Raw genomic sequence first — 16,275 nt, 5'->3', positions numbered from 1 at the left:
CAGTCTTGTCCTCAATTGCAAGTTACGTAAATACCATCGTTGGTTGCCCACATTAAAGGCCCACCACCTTTTCGAAACGAAAATTAAAAGTTACTTATAACAACAGTAATGTAAGAAAATATATATTGCTGGTCTAAGATAAGGTTACAACCTATATGCAAGATTTCCTGCGTAATCTAATTTAATAGTGGTGATTCATTTCGCTGTTTTGCCGTCTGGTGCTGTAATAGTCAGCTAATGCGCGGTATTTAGGACGAAGGCGGGAAACATAAGACAACCCACGTTATGAAAATTAACATTTTGATTAAATTGTTATGAATTTGTTAATAAGTGTAGGCATTGATGGTAAGTTGATAACTTTTGCAACACTACAAAATTATCAATCTCTCGTTTTACCTTCCATTTTTAAAATTTAAAAACATTTTCGGAAAGTTAGTGGGCCTTTAATCAGAAACATATATATACAGAGATTGGAAACTCCTTCTTTGTCTATGTTGACAGGCAGAGGGACCTCCGGTTTGTAGGCATTTGCCTTGGCTTACTACTTTTAAGTAAATTCTTTTAAACATTTTTTTTGCTCCAACACAAAGTTTAAACATTATATCATGGTGTAATATGATTTTTGAAAGCAGGAAAATAAGCAATTTTACCTGGTTTTTCTAAAATCAGGCATTCAAAACCGGAAGTGTGTTCTGTTTTATTAATAATAAGTTAAAATATTATTTTTTCTATCCAAAATCGTACTCAAACCATCTAAAAATTACTGAACTTTTACAACAAATTACAGTTATTCCTCTATATTCAACTATTTAAGAGTTTATCTAAAAACCCATAAGCACATGCAGAGGTACATCTGCCGATCGTAAAAGTAGAGGAGTTGCCAATCTCTATGTATGTTTCTGCTTTAATCTGCCTACGGTCTGATAAACAAAACAAATCGTAATGGAGTTATATTATAAGACACTGGGTTTCTTAGGGTGCATTGGGTCCATCGCGTGAAAGAGAGAGTTCCATTTCGGTCCTGGCCTAGGAATAGGAGTAATCATAGCATCAATAAATATATCAATCGTCAGAATCCAAGATGGCCACCAGTTGGTCATATTGTTTATCAATCGCTTTAAATTCAGTATGCAATATGAACCATGGGATTGCTGTATGTAATACGTATGTGTGTTTGAGGGAAATCCTTTCAATATTGGCTGAGCAATAACTGTAACAAACTTCAATTGCGAAAATTCAAGATGGCCGTCAGTCAACCAGGTTGTTTTCTCTCAAAGTTGAAAATGAACAACTAAGGTCAAAAGTGAACCTGAAATTTTCAAATGATCACTTTTTTTTTGAGGAAATAGCAAAAACACTAACTATTCACAGGACATAAGATGGACAAAAGACTATTTGTATAGCCCACCATCAGATGATCATAGGCTAGAATGAGTTAAAAATTACAAAGTAAAATGAATAAAAGGTTAATGATATTTTTTATTCACAATTATACAACTAATTATCAGACTCTTTTATCTTTAAAGCAGTGCTAAACTAACGCCTTTCTAAGTTTACATGCTGTAACTAATGGCAACTTAAACATTTCCTTTTGCAGTATTTATATTAATTTGATCAAATTGGACTATTTCTTATCGAAATGGACTATTTCTTTGATTACATGAATTTCATCTTTGCCAGTACCATCAGAAGGTACATGAAGCATTTCCACTTTCAATAATCATAATTCATCATTTTTTTTTCAAAATGAAGGAAAAAATAAAACAGCATAATGTAATACAAATAATAAGCAAACTGGTGTCCAATAAAATTTCTGTACCCAACATTATTTATGATTTGAAATTGCAATGCTGTTACAAAAAATCCTAGTACCATATTCGACCCAAAAAGCGCACAGGGCGTTTAAAAAATAGGAAAAAAAATATGCAAAGGTGCTTAATAAGATGAAATTATTGCAAACCTATAAAATTTTGATAGTTTTGGAATTATGTGAAATTGAGGCATCAAAAGTGGGAGGGGCGCCTATGGGGACATGGGCTCTTATTGGGTCGAATATGCTATGTATTATAACTGGTATATAATACCTTAAATGCGTTAACATGTACTATTACATGATTCATTTAAGACTTTGAACAAAATTGTAAGGTCTAATGCTGTTATTTACTTGACTTAAAATAACACCAACGAACACTCACACATAAATATATTCCTTTTCCCATAATGGTTGTCATGACAACAATAGGATACATTGTATTAGGATTGGTAATAACACTATTGTGAGATGTTTTTGTCAATCAACTCATTCCCCCCTGGTGGACACATTTGAACTCCCCTATTTTCAAGGCCGGAACAGTTCATTGTGAAAGTTAAGGGGTGAACGAGTTAAAAAGACATATTTATTATTCAACTAAACAACTTAATGAAATCTGACACCATACATTAATAATTATCAAATATTATATGAATTAATTCATTCACCCCCGAAGACACACTTAAACTCTACCAATTCATATGCTGGAAAAGTTTATTATGAATTTTCAGGGATGAATGAGTTAAATCAATATGATATTCAACTTGTTTCCAATAATACCATAATATATTATGTATAAATTATGACTAATTGTAACGACAAAGCACTTGCCTTATAAGCTCTGAACTTCAACTTAAACAAGGATAAAAGCTATCAAACCTCACTGCCCCATATTCCTTGTGGTCCTTATCCAAGCATGCATTATGTACAATGTAAACAAAATTTGATACAATGTAAACAAAATTTGATTGTGTCTTAGTAACAATTTCATCATACAACATATTCACTATACACAAATAAGATTTTAAAATTAACTGTAGAATCTTCAAGATTTGTAACTATTAGGATCAGACAGCACCAAACTCTGCTCGATATTTTTATTTATTTTGTTACATTGTAGAAAATACTGATCAAAATAAATGCAATTCTTCATTAATAATCTTGTTTGCTTGCTTTTGTTTTACATCCAATCAACAACCAAGGTCTTTTAAGATATGCCCGTTGAGATGGTGGATAAAAATAGCACTTACTATGGGAAAACCATTGACCTATGATCAGTACCTGACAACTAGCTAGCTGTCCCAAGTGGGTTTCGAACTTGAACTTGCCATATTCTGTATTTGCATATTACAGAGTTATCTTCCCTTACGGGTAGGTATTGATTGCGACGTCATGTGTTTGCTAGCGCAAGGTCATACTTTTCAGAGAAAACAACATGAATTGCACTCACAAAATAATGACGTAACAACAGATACTTACCCGTAAGGGAGGTAACTCTGTAGTAAGCAAAGACAGAATAAAAGTGTAGACTAGTGGTAAGGAATTTGGGCAAAAATCCTACTTTACAGACATTAACCTATTACTTAAGCAATAGCAATCATTCATATTGATTTTTGTAGTATTGCTGATTATTTTTGTAGGGGTGATATTTTGCGATTTTGCAGGAAATTGACATGGTCATAAAACATTTGAGTATGGATGAACTATGTAAAAGCTTTAACTTATAGCCAGGGTTTTCCTGTTATCACAATCGCAAAAAAAATTTGACTCACAAAAATAATCAGCTATAGTATATAGTATAAACATAATTTGTATGTCTTGCTTCTAAAAAAAACCCATTTAAACATATGTACGCTTTTAGTACTGGCACTCTGAAATGTTTTCTATGTTCCATGTCTTTTCTACACATTTTACTCTATTAAAGCAAGGATATAAATTTTTTAAGAACACAACCACAGTTAAAATCTTCAGATCGAAATCTTTCAATATTCTGAAATGGACTGAAAGACACGCTGATGCATGATCAAAGTCATTTATCATTGATGATTATACATTAGTCACTTATAAATAAACAATCTCGGGAAAAAAATATGTATATCTCTTTCAAAAGGCATTTATTGATTTATATACAAAGAATTCATGATACACAATGTCCCTGCATATATATATATTAAAAAGCAACGACAAAACAGAGTTTGAAAGGCATCATCTGTATGGATGTTGAACAAAATAATGAAAATCTTTTAAAGAAAAACTTATTATTGACATTAGTTTGTACTACAATGTACCATATTTAACCACATATTATTCCCTTCCTACGAATATGTCTTCCTTTCTCCATCACTCTTTTCAGTTTTCAAAGAATAAGGATTACCTGCTAGAAAGCCCCACCTGTCCCTTTTCTATAAAAGATACAAGCCTGCCAATAAAAAATTAGCGAAAGAAGTTTGAGAATAACTTAAATTTAGTTTGAGCACAAAAATTAAAGATAATTTTTGTTAATTTATTACATATTTGAATTTCAACAAGATTTTATTGACATTCATCGAACAGATTCGACATCAGGCTATGCCTATTTTAAAAGACCCTTCTAAAAAAATATTTATTACATATTAAGTATTAATTCATTAATTGATTTTCCAATGGATAATTTTTTCTAAATCAATACCCAACGTTGACGTCTCTATTGCCACGTCTTGATTACGTGAGATTTTCGCGCCATTCTCGAATTTGTTTTCTTCATAGTATATGAAGAAAAAACATCTGCCAATCAGAGAGGATTTAGTATGAAAACAAATAAAAATTAATTATTACATATTAAGGATTAATTCATTACCAGTAATCTAAATATTCCAGTATTATTTGAATTCCTCTGGCAATCACACTATATAGGTCAACAGACGACGTCAATAAATTCCTGATGGATATTACATTTGTTTATTCTCCGGTAGAAGGAAGCTTAATATGGTGTAAATTATGGTACAATGTTTAAAGTCATGGGAAATTCTCTCCTTTGTTAATTCTATTCATTATAAGGAATTACAAATCCAAATTATTGAGTACAAAAGATAACATAATGGTAAATCCTGACAACATACTGTTTTTTCCCTTTATTTTCTCAATTCATATCTTTGAAACTGGTGACTTATTTTTGTTCTTAACTTCCCCTCTGTACTCTCTTGAAAGATTTCTTAGAAAATGACAATTTGTGACTGCGGCATCATGAAATATATAGTACCAGTATGAAACTGTATCCATGGTAACCAAACAATTAGAATGTCATCTGGCAGTGATATTAAAATGTATAGTGATATAAGTCACTTAAGTTAAACCAGCAGAAATATCACAAATTTGAATAAAAAATCTGATGTATCACAAAATTTTATTTGACAATTCCATTATACAACAAAATCACTGAATGAATGATTCTGTACCAGTACAAGTATGCTTATTAAGATTTCTTAATGATGATGAAAACTTGAATCCACATTCTGATAATAGCTTGGTACTACGTTTGTAAACCAATTAATCTACTGATGGTATAGAAAAATAAAAAATGCAAATTAAAAGTCACAGAATTCAGGATATCTTGACTAGTATACAAATACTTGCACATGCATTGTAATATTACAAATACATAAATTAAACTAGTTAAAGGCCATAATGTTGGCTAATTTATTCATAATCAAATTTTGCTTCATTGCATTTTAACCATATTTTGAACTTGATAAGTATCTATTAATAAGTAGACGGCACTTAATGATAAAAGGATGTGCCAAGTGAAACAAAATACATTTAGAGTTATGGGTTACAGGAATTACGATGCATCTTCAAGAAAATCAAGGAACATCTAAAGTTTTCTGATACCAGATATATCTATTGTGATACTGCATAAAAAAGTAAAATACAGTACATGTGTATGTGTGTATTAGTATTTTCATTTTAATAGCACTTTTTTTGTAAATAGCCAAAAACTATTAAGTAAAGCAAAGGGAAGTAACTCTATAAATAACCTAGATCTGTATGCGAAACATTAAAATTGCTGTTGTATTAATTTCACTTGAGCACTAAAACAAGCTATTACAAACAAAATCCAGATATGGTGTGGGTCTTTTCTTTCTCTTAATACATATCAGAACTGAACATTTATATACAGCTCTTGCATATTCTAAGTACATGTATTTATTCTTGAAGCATTTTGGCCATCAATGGACTTTAATTACCTACTTCATTGGAGGCTAGCAAGCTACAGGATGCACTAGCTGTCTGATATGATATATATTTTTCAAGATTCGCAATGTCTAAAAAAACAGGTCCAAAACTTAGCACTATGAAGCTCTACCACCATCTTGTATCCAGTTAATGAAGAAAAAAAACAACCCAAAAAACAACATTTTAGCCTCTTTGTACTGTCAACTGCCTGGAATGAAACCCTAGGCTTTGAACCATTGCATGCAGGTACACAAAAATATTTAGCACCATTAAAAATGCTGGTCTTCTTGGTGCAGTTAAAACGGCAAGAAAATCAATATGTTTGATATATCAAACAAATTAATAGAGAATGGAATAAAGTTATAAAAAAAAATTTCATAAACATACAAGTTTATTATGTATTTTCAATTATTTAATCTTAAACAAACAAAATTTTACAAACAGAACATTTGTTTTGAAAAAAAGAAGGTACATGGAGTTTAAATGAATGGGTGATAATTATTTTAGAAAATTCTTAGAGGACCAATCCAAAAACAGCATGTGTCTTCTCGCTCAAGTCATCAAACTGATAACACCCATATCATAGAAATGTAATATTCACACAAGACTGGCACTGTAACTGGTGATATTTAACATTTACAATGGTACAGCTAATATTATTCCGTCTTTGCATATAACACTTATATCCCTTGCGGGTAGATATCCATCGTGTTGTTATTATTTTGTAAGCAAATTTCACGATGTTTTCTTTGAAATATATCCATGCCTTTACACTCAAAAACACATGACATACCAATAAATACCTACTCGCAAGGGCAGATAACTCTATAATATGCAGATACAGAATCCTAAACATATATCTTTGATAGACATGAACATGGAGGAAAGTGTGAATTTAAAAATATATAGCACAAGATAATTGGAATAACTTAACAGTAACGAATGAGCGTAGCATAAAAAACACAAATGCTATGATACTGCAAATGGCGCTTAAATTCTTATATCCCGTGAGATTCTGGATTGGTCCGTCAATATGTTAACTGAAATATTTATAATAATAGTTGTATCAATACACTTGTCATAAATTAATTAAGTCTGATCTCACCCTATCAATATTTACTCAAAAATGTTTGGTAAACAATGAACACGGATATTAACGGTAAACACACAGCACTTTGTAGACATAAAACTGTCTAATCACAGGTCAACTTGAAGGTGAAGGATGGAGACCCTGCGGAGATAACGCAGCAGATATTCATTTCTGTCGCTTGTGGACAGGATATTCTGCCTGCGGATCAATCACACTCCATCGCACAGGTACGCAAACATCAAAAAACTTCCACACACACTAGTGATGATATCGATGGAGTCATATGACTGGCTCTCAGTCTCAGGAATCCTGTAGAAATGTTATATGGAATCTTTATTGATACAGTCACATGACTCGTGGTTGGGTCAAGACTAACATCTGTCATGTGACTTTTATCTATGTCATGTGACATTTGTTTCATGTTACAGTAAATGTAATACCATGTATTGTCCATTCCAGGAGTCGATGACCAGAGAAGATGAGATGGGTCCAAGCAGTGTCTGTTTACTGGGCGGGAGGTTCAGGTGGGGGTGGGTTTCCTCCTGTCAATAACAAAATCATCAAAATTTCGTTTATTTGTTTTTCAAAAAATTACCATATTAATATTTTTTTCAATTTCTGATGAAATGACAAATATCAGAGGTGATAACACATACATAGTAAAACCTGATTTAGTGACCTCCTCTGTATAAATACCCAAAATTTCAAAAGATCACTTTCCCCAAAATAACCAAATTTAACACAATTTAACCTGTGTATAAAGACTATCTGTCTATAAAGACTATTTTTCCTCTGTCTCTTGCATGTTATATGTATTCATTGACAGGTTTGCCCATATATATATATACTTATAATCTTAGTCAGTATCACAACTTTTGAGACACAGTTGGTGTAAAAATGTCTCAGGCTAAAGACCTGCCTGGTTATGGTTCTCCGAGAACATTGTGTAATCTGTGTGTTGCCCAGTGAAATTCTAAAGTCTCCATCACAAACCAATAGATGTCTCTGACACTCTGAATAAACTGAACCAAGTCTCATCAACATTCTTTAATTCTTCAAACTTAAAATTCTCATTAGGAAAGCACTACTACAACATAAGTAACTGTAAAGAAAAGCTCCTCAACATATTATCAGCTTTATTTCAACTATATTAACTTCTGTAATGCTTTCCTATGGAGAATTTTAAGTTAAGGAATATTGATGAAACTCTACATTAACATGTTTAACACTTGCCCTGACCCTGGCCCTCGGGATTGTCTCCGTTCGGCCGTCCCATCTGTTCCCTGAGTTGTGCCACTAAGTCGGGATGAGTCTCCTGTACCTGGGCAGCAAGCTGTTGACCTCTAAAATATATCACACAAGCCAAATACTGATTAAAAATTCTAGATCTATACAACTTACATACGCCAAATACTGATTAAAAATTTCTTAGATTTATACAATTTACATACGCCAAATACTGATTAAAAATTCTAGATCTATACAACTTACATAAACCAAATACTCATTTAAAATTCTAGATCTATACAACTTATATACGCCAAATACTGATTAAAAATTCAAGATCTAAATAACTTCCATAAGCCAAATATTTATTAAAAATTTGAGATCTATATAACGTAAATAATTCTAATATTGATTGAAAATTCTAGATACATCCAACATAGATATAAAGCCAAATATTGATTGAAAATTCTAGATCCATACAACTTACATAAGTCAAATATTGGTCGAAAATCATAGATTCATATAACTTTACATACAGTAAGTCAAATATTGATGGATAATTGATGGTAATATCAGGGTTACTCACACTTGTAGAAGTCCTAGTCCACCTTGATTTCCCGATGCCTGGGCCCCCGACATCATGTTGGTCATCCTGTGGTTATCACAAATAAAACATCATCAATTGATAAAATATGAACAGTTTAACTTGTCAAAACTGGTTCTTGTCCAATACAAAATGTCAATAAAACCTGCATGATCTGGAAACTTGCTGGTCCTGATGCCAGGGTGTCGCTCTCTCTTTAATTTTCAAAGGAAATCTCTACAGGCCTATGATTGGTAAGTTTTTTGCTCCTGAACTGCCTTCAGTTTTACTATGAAATACTAGTCTAGGGTTGGATGTGATGATAGTGATAGTAACCCATGGAATATCAAGGATAATGATCCTTTCAACAAGAAAGTTTTATTGCATCAAACAGTTATAACCATGACAAATGATATAAAGAAGAAAAACACTTACATTTGTTGTAGTGCTGGGTCTTGCATGAATGTTCTAGCCTATTAAATATCAAAAAAATCTTATTTCAGATTCAAACAGTTGTTAATAAAAGACAATAAAGAAATGTGATAAAGTTTTCAGGTTTTAAAATCAAATGTTAAACTTGGTGCTATGAATTTATAAGATTCAAAATGTTACAAAATTTTGAAATTCAACAACATCGGGGTATCATTTATAATAAGGTTAGGGAAATTTTTTGAAATTGTTTGAAAATTCCTCATATGAGTCACTTTTACACACCACAAAAAAGGTACATATACTCTATCTCACTTACCATATTCATCAAAGCTAGATTGTTTTAAAACATTTACATCAGAAAAAAGGCTGTTCTGTCTAACTTACCATATTCATCATAGCTGGATTGTTTAACATAGCACCGATATCCATCCCCGGTAGACCAGGTAATCCTCCCTGCATACCTGCTGCTCCAAGGTTAAAACCAGTCTGAAATGCAGGTGATTATATGACAACACTTTCTGTACAGAAAGAAAAACACCTCTACAAATACTGACACAGATAAGCGTGTATGCTTCAATCTCGATCATCTCCTGTCCACATGTGATACCTTCAGCTTTTTCCGTATGGTTGATGACAAACATTTTACTGACTTTAAACGTTAAATATCTTGTGTGTCAGTAATTTCAAATTTTTGTAATTTAGAGGAAGTCGAAGTTTTAGGATATATATAATCCTGTAAGTTGCACAACGCTTTGCTTCTGTTTTCAACGATGAAATCTAAAATATTAGTTGCTTTAAAGGATATTAAGATTAGACCAAGTTTTTATCAAGCGATAATACATTTTGAAGATGATCCATTCATAGCTGATGTTATCCATATAATAATGTTACAATACCTGTGCTGCCCGTTCCTTAAGCTTTTGTTCAGAGATTTCCAGATTATTCTGATGAGTTTGGTTGCCTGGATCCAGATCGAGGGCCTTTCTGTAGCATTCTAGGGCACTTTCATGGTCATCTAGAGCTGTATATGCAATTCTATAACAAATATATTTTACATTTCAAATATCAATTTGTTACTTTTGACTAAAGGTTGAATCATAGAGAAGAAGATAATTATGTGCTAGTTCCTGTTTCCACATTCAAATAAACATAACAATTTGATCTACAAATTCTTCAAAGGATAAATAAAAATTAATGCAAGAATTTTTTTATTCTTCAAAGGATACATAAGAATTATTGCAAGAATTTTTTAAGATCATGAGGGTTTACTAATACATAATTGTAAATAGTTACGTAAAGATTTACCCCCAATAAATTTCTTTTATAGATAAATGTAATTTCACATCAGGAACTTTCGGAAATAATTACGTTGGGGCGATAACCTCAAACAAAGGGAGGTAAGCTGACTGTTAACGGCATACTAACCCCATTCTTCCATAAGCTTTACTATAACAGGGGTCTATAGAAAGTGCTCGTTGACAATCCTCTATGCTAAGGTCGTGTTTGTTTAATTTTGTGTATGCTGCAGCTCTGTCAAACAAAAATATGAATTAAATTCATTTGAACCTACATATCTATGCATTCATAATACTGAACTTTCTAAAAAACAAAGAAAAATATTAAATGACTTTTCCCTACAAATTGTTTTTTAAAATTGTATGGCAATATGACAGTCCTGAATAAAAAAAAATCACACAAAATAATTTTGACTGTGGTCTAGTTAGTTGGAGAGCTTAAGGAAGCTCATTTTAATTTATGTTTTCTGTTGTTGTTTTTTTTACACAACAAATCAATGATTTGGATATCAATTAAAAACCATTTATTTTACAAGATATTGGTTTAATGTATTCTCTGTAATATCCTTATAGCTTGATATAATAAATGACCATTACACCGTATACTACTAGCTCAAAGTGTCAGCTTCATTAGCAAGTAATATATGATATAATAACAAAATGATTTACCTATTACAATAGTAGACCGGATTTTTGTTGTCGAGCTTGATAGCTTGTGTGTAAAACTCTACCGCATCTGAATACTTCTCTGATTTCATACACTCATTTCCTATAATAAACACAAAATGATGCCAGAATAAGACACAAAATGTAAAAGATAAATTAAGGTACAAGGAAAGAATTACCTGTAACTTGATATGATATTTCATGTTTTCAAAAAAAAGCAAAATAGCCTCTTCACTCTAAATAACATCAAACTTTTAAATGTTAACAGTCTAATTTTATAACAATTATATTTACATCTTTCTCTTCTTATGCTTGTCATGATAGTGTACACATTAGCGTAACGATATAGCAGTCTACTTAGTGATCGTAATTACCAGCTTTATTCTGTCTTAAACTGAAACAGGGATGTAAAGAAATAAAAGAATAATAATTATAGTTCTTCCCTGTGTCTGCATACACACGATAGTATGAACATATTCATTCATGGAGCACAAGCATGCTCGATAAAATATGTTTGTTGCTAACTGCATTTATAATCAACATGAAAATAAATCCTTGATTAAACAACTATTTTGGCAAATGAAATCCTTTGAATTTATGTTTTGTAGTATTTTTTCCACATTTTTCATCACCAATGAAAACAAACCTTTAGCTTTCTTTTCTTCTGCTTGCTGCTTTTCCTCCTCTGTAGGTTCATGTAATGATAATGTTGAAAAATCAGAATCAGGCTGAAAATAGAAATCAGATTTTTTTTCTGGGATAGAGTTAGGTTAAATATAGTGCTACAAATAATTGACATTAGTTTGAAAAAAATTGCTCTTTGTTTTTTTATCTGCAAGTACATGTATGTACAAGTACTTCTCAGTACTGCTGATTCTAATTTTGTGAAGAAAAAAAACAAAAGCATATGAAACATTAACCAGATAATGAAATGAAATTGAGGAAATGACAATCGAGAAAAGAAACATAATTGGCACTTATAGATTATTTCAATAAATCACAATAAATGAAAATGTTTCCACAGAAACCAGACATGTACCAGGTACTTACTTCCAAACTAAGTTGTGCGTTGAATATATCTAGCAGGTTCCTCTGTACCTGGTATTTAGCAATCTGACTAGGATCGGTCATATCAATACTGTAGGCATTAGACAGGCACTGCAGTCCAACTGTTAAACAACAATATACTCAAGTTATAAAATTCTGTCAAATATAGACTGCTTACCTAGTATAGTGTTGTTACAAAAATACCACAAAATGCGTTTACAATATATGAACTACCCCGATATAAATACCTGGTACGTTAGTTTGGTTTGATTAATCTAATTAAGGATGTGCCAGCTGGTCTAGGAAATGGATGAAATGAAGCTAGAGAAACCCACCAGTGGTCAGTAACTAGCAACTACCTTACATGGTATTCGAACTTGTGACCCAGAGGTGGATGGCTTTTGTTACATATCAAACAAATAATTATCTAAATTTCCTATTAATATCGGTAAATTATGTCAAATATTTGAAAATCTACATCTCAATCGATAACAAAATATAAATCATATTCTGAACAAAAACTAATTTGTCAACAAAAAAAACCAACAATTCTATAATTTAACATTATGCAACCTATCAGAACTATAACATGAACAGTACGTATACTCACCCTCAAGACTTTCCAAGGAGTCTTCATCCAACTCTCCTGTAACCTTCTGATCCTCCAGGAACCTCATTATGGAAAACACCAACTTCTTCACATCTGCCATTTTGGTCTACTGAAAGATTTAACAAGCATTATTGAAATTGATTAGAAAAGAAAAAAAAATTCTACAATCACAAATTTATGGAGCAACCAACTTGGGTTTAATTCTAGAAGGTTTGATGTTATCCTATTACAGCTATGGTCATTTAATGATGGTCTCCAATGTGTGCAATGTGTTGTAGCATGTGAATGTCTGTATGTTTTGGGAAGCTGCAGTATATATAACTATGTTGTGTCTCTTTGTGATATTGGAAATTTTGCATGCCGCCGGAACAACAAACATATTGGTTTAATGGTTCATTTGTCACAATGCATTTTATGAGCAATCTTCTATACAGTAAAACATGGTTACAACAGATCTAAGGGGACCAACAAAATCACTTGTTTTAAGTATAGTTTACTATACATTTAAGACATGTTTTAAACAATATCTATAGGGACCTTGGCGAGGAATGAAAATTAGTATGTTATAACCATAAATTTGTTATAAACATGTTTTACTGTACTGGCACTCAGGCAGATACACGAGTAAATTATGCTCAAGCTATAGATCGTAATAACAGTCAGAACATTACTTTTAAAGGTATATGTGCCATATGTTTCATACTCACCAATCAAAAAGTGCCTTAAATGTTATATTCACCACCGAAAGTTACCAACATTTAGAGAATTACATTAGTTTCGATGCAAAGGGTTAAATTTTACAAGTACAAATAAGAGCTGAAATGATTTTTTGGCAGTTCTGCCAAAATTCATTACATTAAAAGATACATCTTCAGCGCAGTGAAATGCATGTGTACATACTGTCAGACCATGAAGCCAAATTGTTGTTTACAATTTCTTTTCACATTTTACAGTATTAATTTATTACTTGTAAAGTGTTTCCTGCATCTATGTTTCCCTCTAAACATACATGAAGTATAAAAAAAAATAACAAGAATTTTACATCATGTCTGTGTTGTACCTAATGTTTATCAGGTATCATATATATTCGTCTATCCATTTCAATGAATTTCTCAGCTTTATTCATGAATAAACCTGAAGGTTTTCAATAGATTACTGAAGAAAAAATACTTTATCCTAATTTTCGCCCAATTACAGCACATATAACTTTAAGTATCAAGATAAGATTATTGCAATTTGCATGAAATTTGTATAGAAAAACCCTTTGGATTAGACAAATTCTGGATAATGTCACAGGACTTCAAATCTCTTTAACATTAATGATAATTTACAAGACCATAGCACCCTTTCCAATGACTTCAACAAATTAAAATTCTAGACACCATATAAAGTCCATTCTGGAAATGCCCAATGCGTTTCTAGTGACACCATTTGAAAAAGAAGGGTTGGTAGGTATGTTTTCTTTTTCTCTGTTTTCCCCTTCATCTTCAATTCTTGTAAAAAAAAACCTGCATTAGCCTTTTAGTGATAAAATACCTTATTTGACCTAAAGAGGGCGCAGGGCACGGGTAACTGGCGATGGGGGCGCCCTTATTAAGTTCATTATTTCTAAAGTTATCTGAAACAGACTATAGACCAAAAGTTTGCAGGTAGACAGTCGTCACTTCAAAGAGAACTGCCGCAAACTTTGAAACGGACTATAGCGAGTTTCCACGCGAAAATCCTTCGATGTTTTCTAGCATGTGGACCTTGTTGTCTAGACAGAATACTGGAGTGAAAGGGAACCATCAACATGTCACGATGAACCAATGTTTGAAGGTTTTAATTAGAGCGATGTTGTTGATCAAAAACGTTTTGCAAACTGATCGTCGCCGAGCTGTGTGGGAGATCAAAGGGATCAAAACTATTTACCGTAACAAGTTTTGCTAAATAATAAGCGGTATCGCTGTGTAAATCCCTTGTGTGTTTTGACTTTATGCACACTTGAGTTTTTGCACATGGCTCACAGCCGGACGGCCCCTACGTAAGGAGCATTGCTAGATATGCTTAAGGATGTTCATGCACAAAATTTTACTAGAAATATGAAGATTCATTAAAATATCTAAATAAAGACATAATAGTACTTTACTCAAGTGTTGATGCAATATGAAGAATAAAATCTTTGTTTTTAAGTAGATACAGATGCTTTGTTGATGATGTATATAGATCAGTTAAGCTAACTAACCATTCATTCACAGCTCAGCTAGCCAGTCACTCATGATCACAGATGGCTGACTGATATGTTTGTGTATCATACACACACACTCTCCAGTCTCTCTCCCCTAAAAAAATACATTCAAACTAGATCAACCTGGCCAAAATCACTGGTTGTGATCGTCCCATTATACTGGAGGTGTCAAGGGTATACATCTCTTGATGTTGCGATCGGTAGAAACCATGCTCTCAGATGTCTCTCTCATGCTGTTGCCATTGAATTCTCGGGTCAATTGGAAATCAAGACATCGTGGTCATAACTTAACACTTTAATTAGTCTTAGATAATCAACTGTAGTAGGTAAGGCATTGTTTTTACAATCATCAATAGCGTTTATTATATAAATGACTACCATAAACAGAGCGGTACCTCAATATTAATAGATCTTCAGCCCCTCAGAATGGACAGATTTTGTCCCTGTAAAACTTTTAAACCTCCTCTATCAATGTAACTTGTGTCCCCAACTTCGGAACTGATAAGAATAATTTAGCTCGATATTAAAGGTAATGAATACAGTCACTGACTTGATGAACATATTAGTGCATGTTCATATGTATACGTATGATCAATATAGCACCTGTTTACTAACAACCATATGGATACAATGAATCAGGTATGTGAAACAGCCTGAGGACACATTACGTTACATTCTTATAATTTTGAGATTGCAACTTGAAGTTGAATGTCAGTTCAGTTACTTTCATTTTTTGTGAAATAACTTGCCTTCCATTCTGTGTATACATGTTAAAAATGGTCGTTTCTTCTAGTTTATATACCAATTACCTTTAAAAAGTCGTGTTTTCAATAAAAATCTCGAATTTTCTTCTGATGCACACCACACCGGTTGACAAAAATAGACCGGAAGTACGAGCTAAAGACAGGAAATTAACCAAAAACTGTACCTAAATCCAATGTTTTACGACTCCACTAAACACGTAATATCTAAGAACAAAATAACATAATTAAAGAAAACATGAATCGATTGAATAAAATGACTTAATTTTAATACATATTTTGTTTTTATGGCTTTTAAACAAAATAGGCCTACCA

At 32.2% G+C, this 16,275-nt stretch overlaps 1 protein-coding gene across 2 annotated transcripts; it reads right to left on the bottom strand.

Annotated features, from left to right (window-relative positions):
* Positions 1 to 1,459: 1,459 nt before the first annotated feature.
* On the bottom strand, positions 1,460 to 16,120 carry LOC138324970 (small glutamine-rich tetratricopeptide repeat-containing protein alpha-like). 2 transcript variants are annotated; one of them, XM_069270275.1, is made up of 12 exons: positions 16,009 to 16,120; positions 12,973 to 13,081; positions 12,366 to 12,484; positions 11,962 to 12,043; positions 11,319 to 11,418; positions 10,780 to 10,884; positions 10,251 to 10,389; positions 9,739 to 9,840; positions 9,358 to 9,395; positions 8,926 to 8,991; positions 8,346 to 8,455; positions 1,460 to 7,654 (listed from the first exon to the last, which is right to left on the bottom strand). In XM_069270275.1, exons 2-12 carry the CDS (start codon positions 13,070 to 13,072, stop codon positions 7,617 to 7,619), a joined length of 999 nt encoding a protein of 332 aa, XP_069126376.1. In that variant the 5' UTR covers positions 13,073 to 13,081; positions 16,009 to 16,120; the 3' UTR covers positions 1,460 to 7,616. The 2 variants fall into 2 exon arrangements, with proteins under 2 accessions (XP_069126376.1, XP_069126377.1); XM_069270276.1 differs by having other exon boundaries at positions 12,973 to 13,078; positions 16,009 to 16,103.
* Between the last annotated feature and the right edge of the window lie 155 nt (positions 16,121 to 16,275).

This window comes from Argopecten irradians, chromosome 6 (assembly GCF_041381155.1).
Source record: "Argopecten irradians isolate NY chromosome 6, Ai_NY, whole genome shotgun sequence".
Lineage (NCBI taxonomy): Eukaryota > Metazoa > Mollusca > Bivalvia > Pectinida > Pectinidae > Argopecten > Argopecten irradians.
The sequence above is the reverse complement of the archived record's forward strand: the minus strand, read 5'-3'. Positions and strand labels throughout refer to the sequence as shown.

What these genes read in the sequence shown, in the direction of transcription:
- LOC138324970 (XM_069270275.1), bottom strand. Translation starts at nt 13,072, where the DNA reads ATGGCAGATGTGAAGAAGTTGGTGTTTTCCATAATGAGGTTCCTGGAG. An exon ending in ACGCACAACTTAGTTTGGAA is followed by an intron (nt 12,044 to 12,365) that starts GTAAGTACCTGG and finishes TTCTATTTTCAG; the next exon opens with CCTGATTCTGATTTTTCAAC. An exon ending in CCGGTCTACTATTGTAATAG is followed by an intron (nt 10,885 to 11,318) that starts GTAAATCATTTT and finishes TTTGTTTGACAG; the next exon opens with AGCTGCAGCATACACAAAAT.